At 45.1% G+C, this 19888-nt stretch overlaps 1 protein-coding gene across 4 annotated transcripts in view; it reads left to right on the top strand.

Moving 5' to 3' along the window:
* tbc1d22a (TBC1 domain family, member 22a) overlaps positions 1-19443 on the top strand; it is a 101429-nt gene extending 81986 nt beyond the window's left edge. For all 4 annotated transcript variants that reach the window (XM_048267730.1, XM_048267728.1, XM_048267729.1 and 1 more), the window contains 2 exons: positions 1623-1718; positions 17484-19443. In XM_048267730.1, coding sequence (XP_048123687.1) covers positions 1623-1718; positions 17484-17612 — 225 coding nt within the window. In that variant the 3' untranslated portion in view covers positions 17613-19443. The remainder of the gene's footprint in view (positions 1-1622; positions 1719-17483) is intronic.
* The last annotated feature ends 445 nt before the right edge of the window (positions 19444-19888 follow it).

Genomic DNA, 19888 nt, shown 5'->3' with positions numbered 1-19888 from the left:
GTATTTATCAATCGTTCAATCCTTAGTGTAAACTGCGCCTTTCTCTGCCCTTCTCCGCCCATAAACGCAATTCTGAACGTCCACAACTGAATGGCAGCGCCTACAAGCCGCAGTTGAATGAAGTTAACTGATGACAACATTAAAAAGAATCAAACGCTTAGCTATCATGAAATAATACCATACATGATAAGATGTCAACAAGCAGGAAATAATGAAGATCAGTAGTTCTACTCAAACTACTTGTGCACGTAGGCTATGGAAGATTGGTCAAATCTAGCAAGTAGGAAAGTTTAAGTGAATGACGGAAAGTAAGACATCACGAAAGGCCAGCCCAAAGTTAAGGTTGCTTTTGGTACTACAAATACTTTCACCACAAAACTGGTGTTCTAAATAGCGATTCTGTTGTCTTTGAAAGGTTCTCTTATTGACGCATTGAACTGCAATGTGGATTAACACCTGCTTTTACAAAGCGGAAGTATTTAGAAGCAGAATGGACGCGGCGCTTTCAGGAGCAGTCTTTGTACATACCGCTGAATACATAACTAGGCCTTTTACTCTTCCTCCCATCTCTTTTATGCTAAACTCCCACTTTCCCTGGATCCTCATATGCATGACATGACAATCGCAATCTGCACTTTCAGCTCCAGCGACAGGCAGTTTATGCTTTTACATCATTGCAGCCTGTTTTGTACATACCTTGCAATGATTTTACACGATTATTGAAACAAACAAATACCTTGAAATGGCCACAAAGCATTAGTACATCTGGCCTCTCTCTCTCTCTCTCTCTCTCTCTCTCTCTCTCTCTCTCTGTCTCTGTCTCTCTCTCTGTCTCTGTCTCTGTCTCTCTCTCTGTCTCTGTCTCTGTCTCTCTCTCTCTCTCTCTGTCTCTCTCTCTCTCTCTCTCTCTCTCTCTCTCTCTCTCTCTCTCTCTCTGCTGGCGTTGCTCCTTCAGTCCCTCCACATGCTTGCCGCCTCATCAGCTCTGCTGTCAGCATGGGGTGATGCGGGCTGTTTGACTGCAGCTTTGTGCTGCCATAATATGTACATATGCAGATGAGGAGACGGCAGTGCTTGGATACAGGGGGGCTCAGATAGCTTATCTGCTCGCGTTTAGGTGGAGGCTTATCGGCAGCCACTTGACTGTGTTTCCCAGGCGGAGGCTGGAGGCGCGACTGAAGGGCTGCCTTATCACCGCCCAGATAGGCCTTTAGAGAGGCGCAGCGATAGTAGGACATCTTGTTTTCGTCTGCCCTTTAATGCCTGCTCTCTCTGTACAATAAAGACCGCTTGAGTAATGTAATGAGTGGATTAAAAAAAAAGCTAGAAAGAATAAAGGTCAAAAAGGTCAAAAAGTCGGCAGAAGGTATTTCTCTGGTAGCCATCATAAATGTAAATCACTAAGTTGAGCAAACACTCTACTATATCAGGTTCATCTGTTGATGTGAATATTATTTGAAATGTCAAGGTAAAGCCATGTCCAAGGGAATTTAAATTATGCTACTTGCCCAAGGCTTATACTGTATTCTGAGATGTGAATGCAAAATATAAGAAATAATATGAGTGAAGAATCTATTGGAATATTCGAGCCAGTCATTTTCACCTTGCTTCTCCTCTTGCAGGCAGAGCCAGAGGGATTCTCCCACTTCCACTTGTACGTGTGCGCTGCCTTCCTGGTGCGCTGGAGGAAGGAGATTCTGGAGGAGAGGGACTTTCAGGTAAGGGGCTGCAGAGCATCTTTTTTTGGTCTGTGTGTGTGTGTGTGTGTGTGTGTGTGTGTGTGTGTGTGTGTGTGTGTGTGTGTGTGTGTGTGTGTGTGTGTGTGTGTACACCTCTGCAAGTCCCTCGGGCTGCATAGAGTGTCCTCGCTGAGCCACCTCCATCGTCATTAACTCCAAAGGTCACAGGGTTGCCATGGCTGCATTAGTGTGATGACAGCAGCAGCTGCTGTAAGGTGACATTGCCTGTGCACTTTGGTGGCCATCCCCTTTTGCTGCCGGTGAGTCTCTCCTCTACTCTCTGTTCTCCCTGTTCTCCTCTGTGCTCCTCTCCTCTCCTGTTCTACTCTCCGCTCCTCTCCTCTCCTCTCCTCTCCTGTTCACCTATGTTCTGTTCTCCTCTGTTCTCATCTGTTCTGTTCTCTCCTGTTCTGCTCTCCTCTGTTCTGTTCTCCTCTGTTCTGTTCTCTGTTCTCCTCTGTTCTGTTCTCATCCCTCTCCCCATCTCTCCCCTTCCCTCCTTGGACTGGAGTGGCGTGAGTGAAAGCATGGAAGGCAAAGAGGAGAGAGGCCAGACCAGACGTCCATCATTCTCAGTGCCGTGTCTGTGTGTGTGTGACCTGTTCGCTCAGATGATTGTCTCTGTCTGTCCTGAAAAGACCTCCAGTAGTATTCTTTATGGCAGCCCCCCACCGAGCGTCTCCTGGTCTGGTCAAGCTGTAACAGTGAGAGCATGTGCGTGTCATGGACGGCCCCGTTTTCTGATCCTTCATCTCCCGAGGTGCTGCTGCTTTGCCATCACTCGTCCCTTTCCTCCCCTCACTGCCTTCATCTGTGTCTTCTGTGCATCTCTCTCTCTCTCTCTCTCTATCTCTCTCTCTCGCTCTCTCTCTCTCTCTCTCTCTCTCTCTCTCTGTCTCTGTTGTCCCGCGCTCCCCCTCTCCTTTCCGTCCTCTCTGCGTCGTTCTTTTCTTTCACACCCTCCTTCTGTTGTTGTTCTTCTTCTTCTTCTTCTTCTTCTTCTTCTTCTTCTTCTTCTTGTGAAGAAGTGTGTCCCTGTGCTGTCCCTTCATCCGCTTTTTTATTTGTGCTTACACCAGACCCTCCTTCCTTGTGGCTGTGTCATGTGCAGATGGAATTGAAAGTGTGTGTGTGTGTGTGTGTGTGTGTGTGTGTGTGTGTATGCATTGAATATGCAGGGAGGCAGTGGTGCGTGCTGCCGGGGCCCAGTTGATTTATTGTGTTTACAGTGCCCACTGATTCAGTATTACCCCTCTGCACCACTGCAGACCACTCTGCTTGGCATTCTCCGCCCGTGTGCCAGTGGCCAGAGGCATCCATCCTCGACCCCCACCACCTACAGCCCCCGCCCAGACAGCCCCCACCACCTACAGCCCCCGCCCAGACAGCCCCCACCACCTACAGCCCCCACCACCTACAGCCCCCACCACCTACAGCCCCCGCCCAGACAGCCCCCACCACCTACAGCCCCAGGGCCTGCCGCTCCACTCCGCCTCTCCTCCTCCTACCCCTCCTCCTCCTCCTCCTCCTCCTCCTCCTCCTCCTACCCCTCCGCCCTTACACCAGTCTCCGAGATGATCTCAGGATGGTTATGGCGACCAGGGGCTTAGTAGTCATTTTATTTGGTTTTTCTCTTAACTACACAAACTTACTCCTGGTAGTTGATCAAAAAGTCGGACAAACCAAACCAGGGACGACTTTCTCTCTCCCCCCCCAAAGCAGTAATTGCATCGCAGACCCAGAAAAGAGAGAGAGATGGGCTTAGACTTATCATGAGAAATGAAATAACTCTTCAGTCCAACGGTGGGGGATTGATTTTTTTTCCCCCTCTCTCTTCTGTGTGAGAAAAGATGTGATAATCACTGGTGTCTTTGGGGAGTCTCGCCTCCGGCATAGCAAATAGACCTCCCTCTCCCTTAACACCCGGCTGCTCTGTAGATACACTCTCTACTCTCCCACCTTTCAACCTACACCACGGTGTCTGTCTTTATTCCTGGAGCTTTCGCTACTCCAATTATTTTGGGAGGGGGGCTGAGCACGTGTGGATCAGTGTGGTTTGGCACGCCACTGAGGAAGCAGAGATGCTGAAGATGCAGGGAGGAGGAAAGGACACCACACCGATATTTGTTGTGATGTGTTTGTCAGGAGTCATTAGTTTTTTCCTTTTCCCTGGAGCCCCTGATGAGAAGAGTCTCTTGCAGTCTCTTTCCCTCCCTCTCTCCCCCCCTTCCTCTTTTCTCTCTCTCTCTCTCTCTCTCTCTCTCCCTCTCTTCTCTGGTAGTCTCTTATTCTAAGTCTCTTGCTCTCTCTCTTTCTCTTCTCTGGTAGTCTCTTATTCTAAGTCTCTCTCTCTGTTGTGTGTATTATTTATTCCCTTGTTCATGTCCCTGTGTCTCTGCCTCCACACTCCGTCGCTGCGCTCTTTGTTGGGCTCCTCCCTGTCCTCCGTCTGCCATGGTGTCTGAGCACTCTCAGCCTCCGCCACAGCCTCCGCCTCAGCCTCACTGTCAGAGTGTCAGTGTCTCGCATGATGCCCCTTCTCTGTTTCGGTGACACCGCTGATGGAGCTTGATCAAGCTGCTGATGGCGAAGCCCGGAGTCTGCGCTCCCGGTGCAGTGTGGGCGTGTCGCCACGTCTGTGACCCGCGCGAGACCCCCTGCCTCCGCCAGCGTCTGTAATGAGTTCTATTCTTGGCAGGTGGGCGCTTAATAAGTCTGACCCAATTAGGGAGAGCAGGGGAAGACTGGCGCTGGAGCCGGCGAGCGAGTGAGCTAAGCGAGGAGAGGAGGAGTGGAGTGGACAGGAGAGGAGAGGAGAGGTGGAGTGGAGTGGAGTGCTGGTGGCAGGGCAGGGGCTTGGCGTCTCAGCGGCGGCTCCCCAGCAGCGCATCATCCCTCGTCGCTGACTTCCGCAGATGCTCCCAGATTCTCTTGGACGTGACCTTTCCTCAGGGGATGACCACCAGTGCTCAGCCACACACACACACACCCTTGCCCAGCCTATGGCTGGTGGCGTGTGACCTCCTCCTCACGGCCGACTCGTCCAGCTCGCTGCGCTGGGCGTAGCTGTGTGCTCCTCCACCCACTGCACAGCGGCTGCAACCCTGAAGGACATGGAGTGTAATTAAAAGCCAGTGATCAATATCCGCAGTGTGGCCAGCTCAGTGTGCACCTTGAGGAGAGCCAGTGAAAGGTAGTGTGTGTGTGTGTTTGTGTTTGTCAGCCTCTGTGTTAATGGCTGCTTAAGTGAGCATGGCACAATAATGGCGTCTCCTCTTGCGTGCCGCTAGCCTCCTGTAGTAATGTGGCAGTTCTGCTCCTGCCTGTGCACACCATGCTAATCCATCCAGGTAAGATCGACAGCACAAGCGCCGCGTTTATGGCTCCCCTCTCCCCACCCCTCCACCCCCCTCGCGACGGCAGTCTTCGCCCGCGTCAGTCGCGGGGTCGGCATCCCCCCCCCGAAAGTGCCACCACAGGGCACAGGCGCCCAAATGTCAGACCCTGCTGGCATTCAGTGAGGTCAATATGCAGCAAATGAGCTCTCATTAGGGGTTTGTTTATGGCGTGATGGGAAGCCCTTTCTGCAGCTAATGAAACAAACAGAGAGAAGTTTCTCTCCCCATTGCCCCCTGATTAGCCCCGCAGTCTTTTGCAGTCTTGCCCAGCACTGCTCCTCACACACCAGAAAACAAATAAGAAAAAGCAACGAAAACGAAAAAGAGCATTTTGATGACATAACTGGTAGCATTAGAGAGCACATGCACACAGACTAATGGCCTTGGGACAAGCAGGCGTTTTTTGAGGCCATTCCGTAAACAGGGGCCTGTCCTCCCCTCACCTGCTGTCGGCGTGCCACCCAGCGTCATGCCAGGCCTCACCTGTACCTGTACGGGCGGCCCAGCTGGGACGTGGTGTGGGAGTTGTCACCCCCCCGCTATCTGACAGCGCCACACAGGAGGGGGTTGGGGGCCTGATGTGCCATATGTCTCGCTGCCCTTACCCGTGCACCTGCTCCAGTGGAAACACCTTCATAAATAAAGCGCCGCTGATTACCCTGCCTCTACATTCATCTGGCCCACGGCTAGAGGCAGGACAGGGGTCAGGAGGTGAATGCACACTCACACACACTCTCTCTCTTTCTATCTCACACTCAAACACACATACACACACTCTCTCTCACACACACTCTCTCTCTCTCTCTCTCTCTCTCTCTCTCTCTCTCTCTCTCTCTCTCTCTCTCTCACACACACGTACACACACTCTCTCTCTCACACACACACACACACACACACACACACACACACACACACACACACAGGGGTGAATATACAATGGTGGGTGGCATCACACATCCCACGCCTGCACTATGTCCCCTGCCTCCATGCTCTCCCAGGGTCCCATTCTCCTTGGCTAATATGGGTCCCATTCTCCTTGGCTAATCTGGGCCTTTAAGTGTTTAATGTTGGGACGGCACACTCAGGAGGGGTGCAGAGCAGAGAGAAGACCTCCTGCACACTCTGAGAAGGATCCCTTGAGTAAGGGTGGGCTTGTGGGGGAGGTGTTACAGATCGAAAGCAAGCTTCCCCTCAGTCATCTCTGTGCTTTGGTTGTTTATTTGTGTGTTTTTTTTAGGTGCACAATCTGTCGGGATAAGTGCACCAAACTGAAAATCGGTGTGGTCATTACCAACATCATAGCATGAGCGTGATCTCTAATTTAGAGAAATATGCATAGCATGAGCGTGATATCTAATTTAGAGAAATATTTCAGAAGAGAAAGGCTACTGTATGTGGCCCTGGTCACCCATCTGCGAGGGGAATGTGTTATTGCAAAGCTCTAGTGTTTGATTTGCACTTTCTCTCAACTCCGTAATGAGGAATATGGTTAGCTTCTGGTACAATTAAGAGAGTTTAGAACCCTGGTCTATTTTTACTGATGTACAATAATAACATATAATATATGAGCAATTTAATTATTGGCTCGCTGTGCACAAAGGGAGCTTGCGTGCCTTTTATTTGAAAATGTGTTTGCATTTGTTTCTCTGCTGGTCACCCCTGCAGTGTTGTGTGCAGAAGTGCAACCCCACTTTGCAAGAGTTCATTTCAGCACACACACACACACACACACTACTGAACTTCCTTTACTCTCAGCAGGTGCTTTGATCAAGTGAAACTTGGACCCAAGATAATGTAGATCACAGATGTGGAATAACGAAGAGATCTTACGGTTTCCTCAGTTATCACTCTGGGACAGGGGGTTAAGACAAACACATGGGCAGGCATGCTTCTTCACATTTATTTTCAGACACGTATGTTTTTATCCAGTTGTTATTTAATTACATTTCTTGTGGAAAAGATTTGGCTTCAAGAAAGAATCATTTGCTTTGCAAGTTGCTTTTGTAAGCCACTTTTGTTTTATCTCTATGCTTGACATAGATGTACTTTTGTACATGTGCACATTGTGCTTGTATGTTAATTACTCTATTATTTAAACAGTATCAAAGGTATTATCATGAGGCATATTCTCACTCTTTATTTTGCAAAAAACTGTTTACCTGTGGCTTGAGTGTCTACTGAACAGAAGAACACGTCCCATTATTTTGCCTCTGCTCGTGCCTTAATGGGCCTTTTCAGGTTCTTTATACAGCCCTTTTTTTGTTATTATTATGACCGCCGCGCCCCACATGGATAGCATGGAACCATTGTTTTTCGTTTTGTTGATCTGTAGCCCCAGCTGGACTGGACCCCGAAAGGAGGGTAGGGCAGACACAGTTTTCTGTGAATATCCCGAGAACCGTAGGGTTTAGGAGGACCACCTTTTTTTTGTATGTTGATTTTAAGGGGCCATGTCAACCCATTCCATAACCACTTATTTCATGTATAGCGCCACCTAGTTAAAAACAAAAAAGTAAAAATGAGGTGTTGTAATCGCTCAGGTATCTGTGACCTAACATGGTCAAAACTGCACGAAATTGGAAGTGTAGGATTATTATGACACCCTCTGAATGCACGCCAAGTTTCGTGGAATTTCGTTCATGGGGGGCCACACAATAAATTAATTTATGTTACTGTACACCAACTGGCCTGTAGGTGGCCAGACACAGTTTTCTGTGAAATCTCTAGAACCACAGGGCCTAGGAGGACCACCTTTTTTTTGTATGTTGGTCTTAAGGGGCCATGTCAACCCATCCCATTACCACTTATTTCATGTATAGCGCCACCTAATTAAAAATGAAACGAAAAAAAGCTAGAAATTAGGTGTTTTAATCACAATATCTCTGGCTGACATGGTCAAAACTGCATGAAATTGAAAGTGTAGGATCATTATGACACCCTCCGAATGCATGCCAAGTTTCATGGACTTTCGTTCATGGGGTGCCATACAATAAATTAATTCATGTGTACATTTAGTGACCGTACACCAACAGAATTTTCTGTGAATATCTTGAGAACCGTAGGGCCTAGGATGACCAATTTTTGCGTATGTTTTTATGGGTCATGTTAACCCATTCCATATGCACACATGTGCATAAACAGATACACACGCACACACATACACAGTAATCATACGTATGACACATACTTACACAGTAGACATATATACGCATGCATGCACATGCACACACACAGGCACACACACAAGCACAAGCACACATACACACATAAACATAAACATGTACACGCACACATGCACACAATTCAAGAATTTCTCAGAATTATGAACAGGCAAGATGGGGGTGGGGTTGTATAAAATGTATTTTACATGTGAAATCTATGAACTAATCATGTTTTGGTACTTGTTGTCTAGCAGATACCATGAGAATTGAGTGAGCATAATGCAAATCAGTGAGACAGTTAGAATCATATTGCTGGCCAAAAGTATTGGCACCCATGCTAAAGTTGACTGAAAAGAGGAATATAAAATCATCTTTTGGAAATTGATCTTAATGCCTCAAGTGAAAAACGAGGAAATATCTAACCTTTAAGGACACCAATTTTCTTAGTGAATGAATAATGTATCATAAATAAATAAATGTTCTTCCTTAAAATACAGGGGTCATACGTATTGGCACCCCTATGTTGGGGTCATAAGTATTGGCACCCCTATGTTAAATTCCCATAGAGACAGGCAGATTTTTATTTTTAAAGGCCAGTTATTTCATGGATCCAGAATACTGTGCATCCTGATAAAGTTACCTTGGCCTTTGGAATTAAAATAGCCCCACATCATCACATACCCTTCACCATACCTAGAGATTGGCATGGGTGTTATTTCAGTTAGCCTATTAGCTGGTTTGATTTGCATTGAGCTCAATGAGCATCAAACCAGCTAATAGGCTAACTGAAATAACACCCATCCAATCTCTAGGTATGGTGAAGGGTATGTGATGATGTGGGGCTATTTTAATTCCAAAGGCCAAGGTAACTTTATCAGGATGCACACTAAGAAAATTGGTGTCCTTAAAGGTTAGATATTTCCTCATTTTTCACTGAAGGCATTAAGATCAATTTCCAAAAGATGATTTTATATTCGTCTTTTCAGTCAACTTTAGCATGGGTGCCAATACTTTTGGCCAGCACTGTATGCCTATCAGCGTGACTTATTTTTGTGGAAAAAATGTGCTGGACTGGGCGGCGGTCATATTTTGTACCACTCTGCGGTACATCTAGTTATTTTCTGAAAGAAGGATTTTTTCAGGTGTGCACTACTCTAACTCTAATAAGCACACACTAATTCATGAATTCCTTGATTTATATTGTATAAGCAGTGTTGTGTGTAACGCGTTACAAAGTAACGAGTTACAGTAACGTAACTACTTTTTCAAGTGGTAACGTAACGTAGTTCCTTTTTCATATCGGCGCAAAGTTACTTTTCCTAGGGACAGGTTTGACAGCGACGCTGCTTTCTCAGCTCTCGCTGCGCTTATGCCAATAGGCACGAAAGCTCCACCACGCAGCCTACGTGACAGAGGCTGGTAGCATGAAGTGCAATCATAGCTTCACATGGTACGTGACAGGCTGGTGGCAATGAAGCGAGATGCAGCCAACGCTAACTTCTGAGGGATGGACATTACTTCGAACTCGTTGAAACTAAGGGGAGGAATGTGAGTGTTAGTTGTAGCCTACACTGTGCCCTGATTTTGTCCAAGGCCGTTAACTCAACTGCCTATTGATACGATTTGCACTAGCTTTGCACCAAATTTCGGAGGAGCGCCTGTTTAATGAAAGACTATAAGGCTATAAAATAAGCCCTCATATATTTTGTGTTCACCTATATGCCCAAGATGAATCGAGGCTATGTTATTTGATATTGTTTCATAGGGCTTTAGTGGTGGTGTTGAAGCCTATAAGCCCAATGTTTTCTTGTCAAGTGCTCTGTTTGTGGCATTTTTTTTTTTTATAATAAATAGCACAAAAGAAATACCTGTTATGTCCTCCATAGTAGAACTTTATGTAGGCCTACAAATTTAGGAACAGATATTGGGTTCTGCCCAAAGTCGAGCAACATTAAAGTAACGTAAAAGTAACGAGTAACGTAATAAGTTACTTTCCATAGAGGGTAACTAAATAAAGTAACGGGTTACTTTTTTGAGTAAGTAACGAGTAACGAGCAAACACTACTTTTTAAAAGTAACTTCCCCAACACTGTGTATAAGTATATATACTCTTTTGATCCCGTGAGGGGAAATTTGGTCTCTGCATTTATCCCAATCTGTGAATTAGTGAAACACACTGCACACAGTGAACACACAGTGAGGTGAAGCACACACTAATCCCGGCGCAGTGAGCTGCCTGCTACAGCGGCGCTCGGGGAGCAGTGAGGGGTTAGGTGCCTTGCTCAAGGGCACTTCAGCCGTGGCCCACTGGTCAGGGTTCGAAGTCCGAAGCGCTAACCAGTAGGCCACGGCTGCCCACAAATTAGTCAGTTTTGTTAAAGCAAAACAGTGGGGAATAACAGAAGAGCGGCAACATGTTTTAGTTCGAGGCCAGTTGAGACGTCACGAGGACATGGATCACAATAGATAAATGATTGACAGGCCATGCTTTTTACATTCAGTATTCGTCAACATTAACCAGCAGCTGTCTGCTCACTATGGTTTTGTCTTGCTCCACCTCAGGTGCCTTAAACAGCTGAACTAAAGGGATTTCCTGTCTTTGTGAATAACTTAGTCGACAAATGCTTAATTTGTCATTAGCGAGAGAGAAAGGGTGGGGGTGGAAGCATTGTGCTGGGGCTTGTTTCTTAGGGATAATGCACGCCGCCCCAGTCGCTAGAACGCACCGAGTTGGTTTTGGTTGTTTTCCAGCTGAAAAGTAGGCATAATGAGACTAGTTTACCCAGGAGTACTGAAGAAGGCTTTGTGTGAAATGAGTCACGTAGCAAAGCGCAGACCACCCAGAGACACTCGCACAAAAAGGAGATGAGGAAGAGAATTCTAAGGAAGAGGAAAATCCTTTTTTTTATTTCTTTTTTCCATTCTGTGTTGACTCACCACTATGAGACACTTGCTCTCTGGAGGAAGGACATGTCAGTGGAAGGATTGCCACCTCCTATAGCATGATTCAATGATGGAAAATATCAGCAGAACTGCATGACAACCCATTACACTGGCTTAGTTTGCTTTGATTCTGTGCTTTGAGAAAAATCCAATATCACTTTGTACTTAGATGTAAAGTAGATCTACTGTTCAGAAAGATCTTGGAGCATTTTCTTATGATTAGGCTCGGTGATGTATGCTGGCAAAAGGTGCCAGTTGCTAATATCTGTTAACTAAAGGATGCATCTCCATATATTTTAGACGCCCTGCTCATCATAGAAGACTGTGGTCTTGCAGTATTACTCTTGTCATTTGCCAATGGCTCTTACTGAGTTATAGTGTTGACTCTATTAGGAGTGTTGCATTGAAAGATGAGCCAGCGTAAACTCCCCTTGATTAATCGAGGCCCCGTCCCATTCATCAGAAAACTTGTAATTTTGTCCCAACTTGGGCGCCGAGTAGAGGAGCCTCATTTAACGCTTCCAACCTGATTGATTATCTTTCAGGCAAGTCTCCTCTGAATGAGAGGCGGCCCCCCTGTAAATGTGCTTTAATACAGTGTAGTCATGGAGTGTCTCCAGTGGGCTGGGAGTCTATTCTAGAAGATGGCTACATACAAAAGAAAAGCAATGAGTAAATAAATAAAAAATGAAAAGAAGAATTAATATCCTGGAAGTAATGACACCCAGCGCCTCTGCCCAGGGTCCACCCTTAGTGCTCGAGGTGGCTCGTGCTGCTCTGTCTTACCCAAGCTTTGATAAACAAAGCCGTTTAGAAGAGGTCGTTGGAAATCAATCAGGCCCTTCCTTTGTTGTGATCCACACGGGTGCTTGAGATGCAGGCAATCCGTAGGTGTTTGACTGAGCGAGCTGATCTTGTGGATGCTCTTGAGACCCCTGATCGATCCGCACAAACTCAGGGTGGTCAGATTGAAGACGAGAGGACCAGAGAGTGAGCCCCGATGTTAATCCTCTGCAGCAACTAGTCCATCACAAACCTCAAAACAGCAAGTAGTAATCACCCCATGCCCCCGTACCCACCCACCCCGCCCCCCACCCCAAACAACATAGCGGGACAAACTCCCCATGGTTCCTGGCAGAGTTGTGTGCTGGCGGCTATCATTAGAGGGTTGTCATTGCACTCGGTCCGTTTATCAGTCTGAGCGCGTCTGCGTTAGCACAGCCCGCGCCACCCGTAAATAATGAAGCCACGCGCTGGTCGTTATCTGCTCGGAGCGCTGCAGAGAGGACCAATCAGAGAGGCCCCTTCATTTCACTTTTCGAGCTACACAATTCAATCATGCCGCACAAGATAAACAAACAAACCTACACAGGCGAGCAAACAGATAATGCCACTGAAAGCACGCTTGCTTCAGAGTCATTGAACCAGCAGTGTCGCCAGAGGAACATGCCTGTCGGTGCCACATCTCTCACAGTGCACACCAACCGCCCTCTCTGTGTGAGAGTCCACCTCATGAGCTCTATGCCCACAAGCCAATGGGCCCAGTCAGCCCGAGGACAAGCTGCCTGTCCTTATGTCTGCATATTATTTCCTTCTTTGTGTGTTTGGATGCTTGTGTAACTCTGCTGTGCCGTATTAAAGCTCATTAACTACATCAGCAGCAGAGCTAGAGGAGGGCCCCATCACAGACTGACTGTCAGCCACTGCCTCCACTGGGAAGCTGCTTGGACTGCCCTGCTTCTCACTTGCAAACAGCCTGTTGTTTGTAGATGGGAGGGTCAGTGTCCAGTCAACCAGTTTTGAACATCTAAATGTCATTGACCTTAAATAGTCCTACTTTTACTTGCTTGGTTGGACTCCTGTCCTCAGTCAGTGCTGTTTGTTTCAGTGCAATAGCACATTGTGTTTTCTTGAGTGATCACAGTGAGTGGCTGAAGTAAAGCATGTGGGTAGGCTTGAGATAGATAGATAGATAGATAGATAGATAGATAGATAGATAGATAGATAGATAGATAGATAGATAGATACTTTATTGATCCCCAGGGGAAATTCAAGGTCTCAGCAGCATACAGACAACACAAACACATTCTTTAACAGCAGAAAGAGTAATTAAAGTATATAATATAAAAACACAACTAAGCAATAAGGACAGTAGAAGATAAAGAATATGCTAAATATACTAAAATACAAATTATACTAACTAACACTTAATCTCAATCAATTCTAAAAACAGTATCCACATAGTGGTGATTAATCAATCAGAGGCGCTTGCAATGACTGAGGCAGGGACTGAGCCTGTGATTCTCTGTGGGTCATTCCACGTCAATTCAACCAGGGCCCACGCACTTAGGTCTCAAAAAATTCTGAAAAAATGACCAGGTATACCTATGTACCCAGGAGACACACTGTAAAATTACTCTTATGTAAGATCAATACTTTCCAAGATACAGCCAGTTTTACAGGGGGAGGGGGTGTCGATTTTTGTTCGGGCTCTTTTTTGTCAAAGTTCACAAGCCCACAAGCAAGAACTAAACCATGTAGGAGGCTCAAATTTTGCATGCTGGTACATAAATAGGAATAGTATGTAGCAAAATCGTCACGTTTGGTCTGGATAATCCTGCATGGTCATAGCTGTCCCTCAAAGTTGATACAAATGTTTTTGGCTGGGCTCTTTTTAAGCCTTCAGAAGACATATTTGTACTCAACATAGGCTCTTGATTTATTTTCCTTACTGAGATAAGTAGAAACACTCTCACAAAAAGCAATGAACAGAAAATAAATCCCTTCAGGGTCTGAACAGCAGACCTCACAAGTCTGAAAAATCATTTTGGTTCTCATTTTCAGAGAACCCAAACACCTTGTGGGAATATACAAAGATTTTTTAAATATGTTTTTCCTGATTCTCCATGATCCCTTCTTTTTGAAAACACCAATTTGACTTGTCTTATGCAAATCTTTCTTTTTTATTTTCCACCCTGAACATGGGCAAAATGCCCCATTGACATCAATATGTTTTATATAGAGTCACCACACTGCCACCTGTGGTTGTATAGAGTAACCTGTGGTAGCGTGTTTCTACTTATCTCAGTAAGGAAAATAAATCAAGAGCCTATGTTGAGTACAAATATGTCTTCTGAAGGCTTAAACAGAGCCCAGCCAAAAACATCAATAAAATTTGTATCAACTTTGAGGGACAGCTATGACCATGCAGGATTATCCAGACCAAACGTGATGATTTTGCTACATACTATTCCTATTTATGTACCAGCATGCAAAATTTGAGCCTCCTACATGGTTTAGTTCTTGCGCTGTGGGCTTGTGAACTTTGACAAAAAAAAGAGCCCGAACAAAATCGACACCCCCTCCCCCTGTAAAACTGGCTGTATCTTGGAAAGTATTGATCTTACATAAGAGTAATTTTACAGTGTGTCTCCTGGGTAACATAGGTACACCTGGTAATTTTTTCAGAATTTTTTGAGACCTAAGTGCGTGGGCCCTGGTTGAATTGACGTGGAATGACCCCTGTGCATAGTAAGGTATGGTAAGGTGCTCTAAGGTGCTCTGTGTGAATGAGTGTCATGGTGGTAGTGCAATGGTGATTGTGGTCATGGTGATAGTGCAAATGAGTAAGTCCAACAATGCAGAAATAAAGTAAAGTCTATATATCTATATATTGAACTATTTAAAGAAAATGTATAAGTGTGGCCACAGTTCGGCTGTGGCATGGAGGGGGGGTTATGCATATGTGCTAATGTGCTAATATAGCACGCAAACTGTGAGGCATAAAGACAGTGGTAAAAGTGGCTAGTAGACAGACAGTATCCAAACATGGAGGGGGTGAAGAGGCAGACAGACTATGCAGAGAAGTCTATCTCTCCTCTTCCCTTAAGTGAGGCATTGAACAGTTCAATGGCCCTGGGGACAAATGACTTTCTCAGTCTGTCAGTTGTGCAAGGCAGTGAGCGAAGTCTCCAGCTGATCAGGCTCTTCTGCTTAACAATAGTGCTGTGGAGGAGTGGGTGACACTCATTGTCCAAGATGTTGATCAGTTTGTTCAGGGTCCTTCTGTCAGATAGTGAAGTGATGCACTCAAGTTCAGCTCCCACTACAGAGCCAGCTTTCCTTACCAGCCTGTCTACCATTATGCTCATTAGCTTATTTCAACCTCACAGCTGTGTCATCCTTCAGCCTCTTGTTCCTTGAGTGCATTGAGGTGGACTAATGCATGGCGAGTTGGTTGATTATACGGTATAGTGTGCAAGCTCATTAGACTTCATTAGCTTTTTCATGGACTGGCTAGATGACTCAACTATATAGACAGACTGAGGTCATATCATGACATTGCTGGATTAATTAGAGAGGAATATCATATGCTCTTCAGAAGGAAAATTATGTTGATTATTAATTTTGGCAGTTACACAGGGTCATTAGGTTTGACAAACACCCTAATTAGGTCTCAGTTTATACCATCATAATTGTTGTCAGCTTCTTTGATTAAGTGTGGCCCGCCTGTTTGGGATAAAGATACAATTGGTGACTTAACAGACTTAACAGAATACATTTTAGTTATTGTGGGAAAAGATAAATGTTTTTTATTGTAAAGTACTCCGTCTGTTTACCTCTTGACTAGTGATTATGATTAATCTTTTTTTTGTTAGGCAATTATGACGTATATGATGATAAATTCTCTGAAGTTCCTCCCAATCCATATATCTCATGCCAAGCAGCAAGTATGTAACTTTAAGATGTGGTAGCCATCATGGAAAGAAAGCCTGACAGTTTATGTTATGAATCCTGTTTTTTACTTTCCAAACAAAATCTGCATATAATGTCTGAAAGGAACAGTGATGAGACAATATTCCAAAAAAGTCTTATGTAGACTGGACAAATGTATTCACTTGTCCAGATTCTCGTTGAGGTACAGTATGTTTTTGTAGATGACTAGTTTTGCTAGATGAAGGACAGCTAAATGTGGTGTTGTCACAAGCTGTCCGGGCTATTCACTATGCAACTTGATGGGCCAGGACAGAAAACACCCCAAAAATGAAGGAAACACTTTCACAGCACGTCACACATTATCATCCCAAATAATCATGGCGATGCACACTAGTTAGCATACAAGAAAGTTTCACTGCCAGCTATTATGTTGGTAGTACAAATGATGTATTTTAGATAATACATGGGTTATGTATTATTTAGGTTGTATTGTTAGTTGTAGACTGCTTCTCTAATGCTTACAGTATTTTAAAAAGAAAAAGAAGATGCATAGAATTAAATGGAAAATAAATATGTAGAGCTTTTAGAAGGCTTTACAAAATACTATGCATGGATAAACAACGCAATTAAAAAGTGCATCATTGCAGTTGTTAAATCCTCAGTAGTTTGCCTTAAGCCGTGTCTTACTTAATTGACTTGATGTTTGTGAAAATTGTTAGATATAAACCTATTTTATGAGATGCCTTCAGGATAAAATGTAGAAGAGATTGGGGATCTCACTTCCTTTTTACTATGGTTTGTGATTGTGGCTTGTGGTTCGATGTAGTTGAAGTGTTTTAGGCTTAACTCGGTGTGTGTGTGTGTGTGTGTGTGTGTGTGTCACTGTGTCTGTTTCATTCTGAATTGTAGCGTTAGATTGAGTGTTAACTGTGATTGGCAGCCCTGTGAGTGTGTGTTGCAGTGAGACTGTTGTGTCTGTTTCCCTCCTTTTCTTTGGCTGTGAAAGTGCGCCCTCGCCTCTGATGGAGTGCTAACCAGAAGGGTTCACCTTTATCAGGGGCTGTGGATTGGGTGAATTAGGCTGGGAGATTGAGGCTGCGGCTCCACGCTAAGCCCCTCTAATGCGGTGATTGACTCCGAGGGCTGGCGGGGCTGGCGGCTAGCCGACGCCGGCCGTGAGTGAATTAGGGTCGGCTCTCTATATTTAAGAGAAGGGAGAGGCTGCCGCCGGGGTCGCCGCGATGCTGCGTCCAGCGCAGATACACTGATAGATTGACAGCGTGGCGGCTCTCCGGTCAGCGAGGCCGGACTGGGGAGCAACGGCGAGCTGATTGAAAGTTTTGAAAGACTGAAAGATGATTTACACAAGAGGCACAGGTCTGCCGCGCCTCCGCTGCAGCCGGCTGCCAACGTCCTTGTGGCCGATCCCGCCACGAGTCAAGTAAACGTAGCGTAGCTCCTGGCAACGGTCTCTCCATTCCAGCCGCATTATCGACTCACCACCATCCCTCTCTTCTCTTTCACAGGGCCTCATGATCCTGCTGCAGAATCTACCCACCATGCACTGGGGCAACGAGGAGGTGAGCGTTCTCCTAGCCGAGGCCTACCGGTTAAAGTTTGCCTTCGCCGATGCGCCAAACCACTACAAGAGATGAGGGTGGCCACAGCTCCAGCACACAACCCCTGATGACCCCTGATAGCCCGTTGCCCTCCTCCACCTCCACCCTGGCCCCAGCCAATCATGTCTGAGATTAAAGGTGTGGGTTCTGTGAACATTTCTTTACAAATGTGCTCTAGATTTACCATATTCCTCTTGTTCCACTGTTCACACTCCAGCATTAAGCATCTCAATTACCGGCTCATCTAGCATCCATGGTGACGTCTAAAGAGGGTTGTATGACAAGCACACTGGCAATGTTTTTTTTTTGTTTGTTTGTTTGTTTTTTTCCCCTTGCCAGGTGAAAGTTGGTTTCTAGGCAACAAGAGTTTTTCATGCTATTAATTACAGTAGTTAGATATCTCATGCTTGAGGCAGAGTGGCTGACTGGTTAGGATAAACTAACTGACGTGCAGCAGTTCAAAGAGAGAGAGAGAGTGGGAGTGAATGCCACGACTGACCAGATGAACCTAGCCTCCTGACTGCTGAGAACCTCTGAGGACCTACCAGTCCAAAACTGACAAGTTGCTACTAACAACAATGAATTGATTGCTGAACAACAAAAAGCTTAGTCTAATGCCAGTAGAATTGGTTTGAGGCAATAATCAACTCTTACTAGAAAAAAAGAATCTCCTACCTTGATTACAATTGCAAAATACACCCTAATCCCCATCTCCTCCATGACAAGAATAAGAACACTTTCTTTTAACCTTGGACTACCTCAAGAGCCAGTCTGAATGGACTTGCAGACTTGCAGTGGAATGGAATGTGTTTGGACGGGATTGTGACCATACCAGATTCATTTTCATTCCACCCACAAGGGACATTTTAATCCATGGAGCATCCCTTGAATTTGCCTTAATCCGGCTGCTTCATGTGTTTAAATCGGTGAAGTCAGAGGAGATTCCGTTGCAGGACTCCGGTGGGGGAAGTAGGCATTCTTGAAATACGTTAATTCTAGTTTTCAGTTAGCCCGGGGATTATTATTATTATTATTATTATTTTTTTTTTTTTTTTTTTTAAAAGCTCCAGTTTACTAAATAAAGCATACTTGTTGCATGAAGCTTTTGAAGTTGTGACTGTAGGTGTGATGGAATCCTGTGCTTTTGTTAGATCTAATCTCTTCAGTATTCAGACTCTGTTCCCTCCTGCCCATCATGTTGCCAGATTCTTAAATTGTGTGCCAGTTCTACAAACTAATTCCCAGTTTTCTGTGAATAGAAACTGCACTTGATGAAAGAATATTTTCTTCTGCTTTGTAAAAAAAATATATATATTCTTTGAATCAGCTTTTTTTAATCTTTTTTTATGTCTACTTTTTACATGATCCTATTACGTTTGTGCCTAACATCATCTGGACAATACCATCACAGATATTTATTTTTCTTTAAAGATAATTTAAAATGGTGAAATATATGCAGAACATTTTCAGTTTGGACTTTCGCTCCCTGCCAGTGAAATTCATAGCAACGTGAGGTTTTGTATGGGGGTGCAGAAACAGTGCTTGGGCTTGGCCTCGGGCTCAAGGATTTAAGACCACCGTAACCACATTGTTGTAAACCAAGCCCTCTGGCTTGTCTTCAAGGCTGTGCTCACCTTCTGACTGAGCATGTGTTGGGATTTTATTCTTGATTTTCCGCTGCGGACTGCTCCGACATTTTTTTGTGGTTGCCATCATATGACATAAACTCCCCCATTCTGGACATGTCTCATGGGAGGGATGTTGGAAAGCTTCTGGAATGTTCTTGATCAATTGTGTACAGAGTAGTGCATTTTCAAATGTCTGTAAATATGAATAAATATGTAAATAAATACTATATATGACGATATGTTTCCTGAAAAGCTGCTTTTCTGTTTTGATTTTTGGAGGGTTTTGCAACACACTGCTGTGCGTCTCTGATGGAAAACACACACCGTACACTCACAGATGTAAAGCACAGATTGCAAGTCGTGAGCGAATTCTACAAACTGTTGCTCAGGAGCCCCCGCCTTTGTCAACAACTGTCCGCAGCAACACAATCCTCCACAATGCATATAATTATTCAAAACCCATGATGTGTGATCGGAAATCATATTCAACTGTGTATTGAGCTGTGCAACATACAAATGATCAGTAGTTCACCATATGTGATCGGGCACCAGCTGCTGCCTTGACTTTACTGCAGAACTAAACCCTTTGCATTAAGCCTCTCTTGTCATCCTCAGAAGACAGCAATATCCTAACATACTCCTACACATGAACAGCCAGCACTAAACGCGCTGCACTGTCAGCAT

The sequence above is a fragment of the Alosa alosa genome, chromosome 17 (assembly GCF_017589495.1).
Source record: "Alosa alosa isolate M-15738 ecotype Scorff River chromosome 17, AALO_Geno_1.1, whole genome shotgun sequence".
Lineage (NCBI taxonomy): Eukaryota > Metazoa > Chordata > Actinopteri > Clupeiformes > Clupeidae > Alosa > Alosa alosa.
This window is presented reverse-complemented; position numbering and strand designations above follow the sequence as displayed.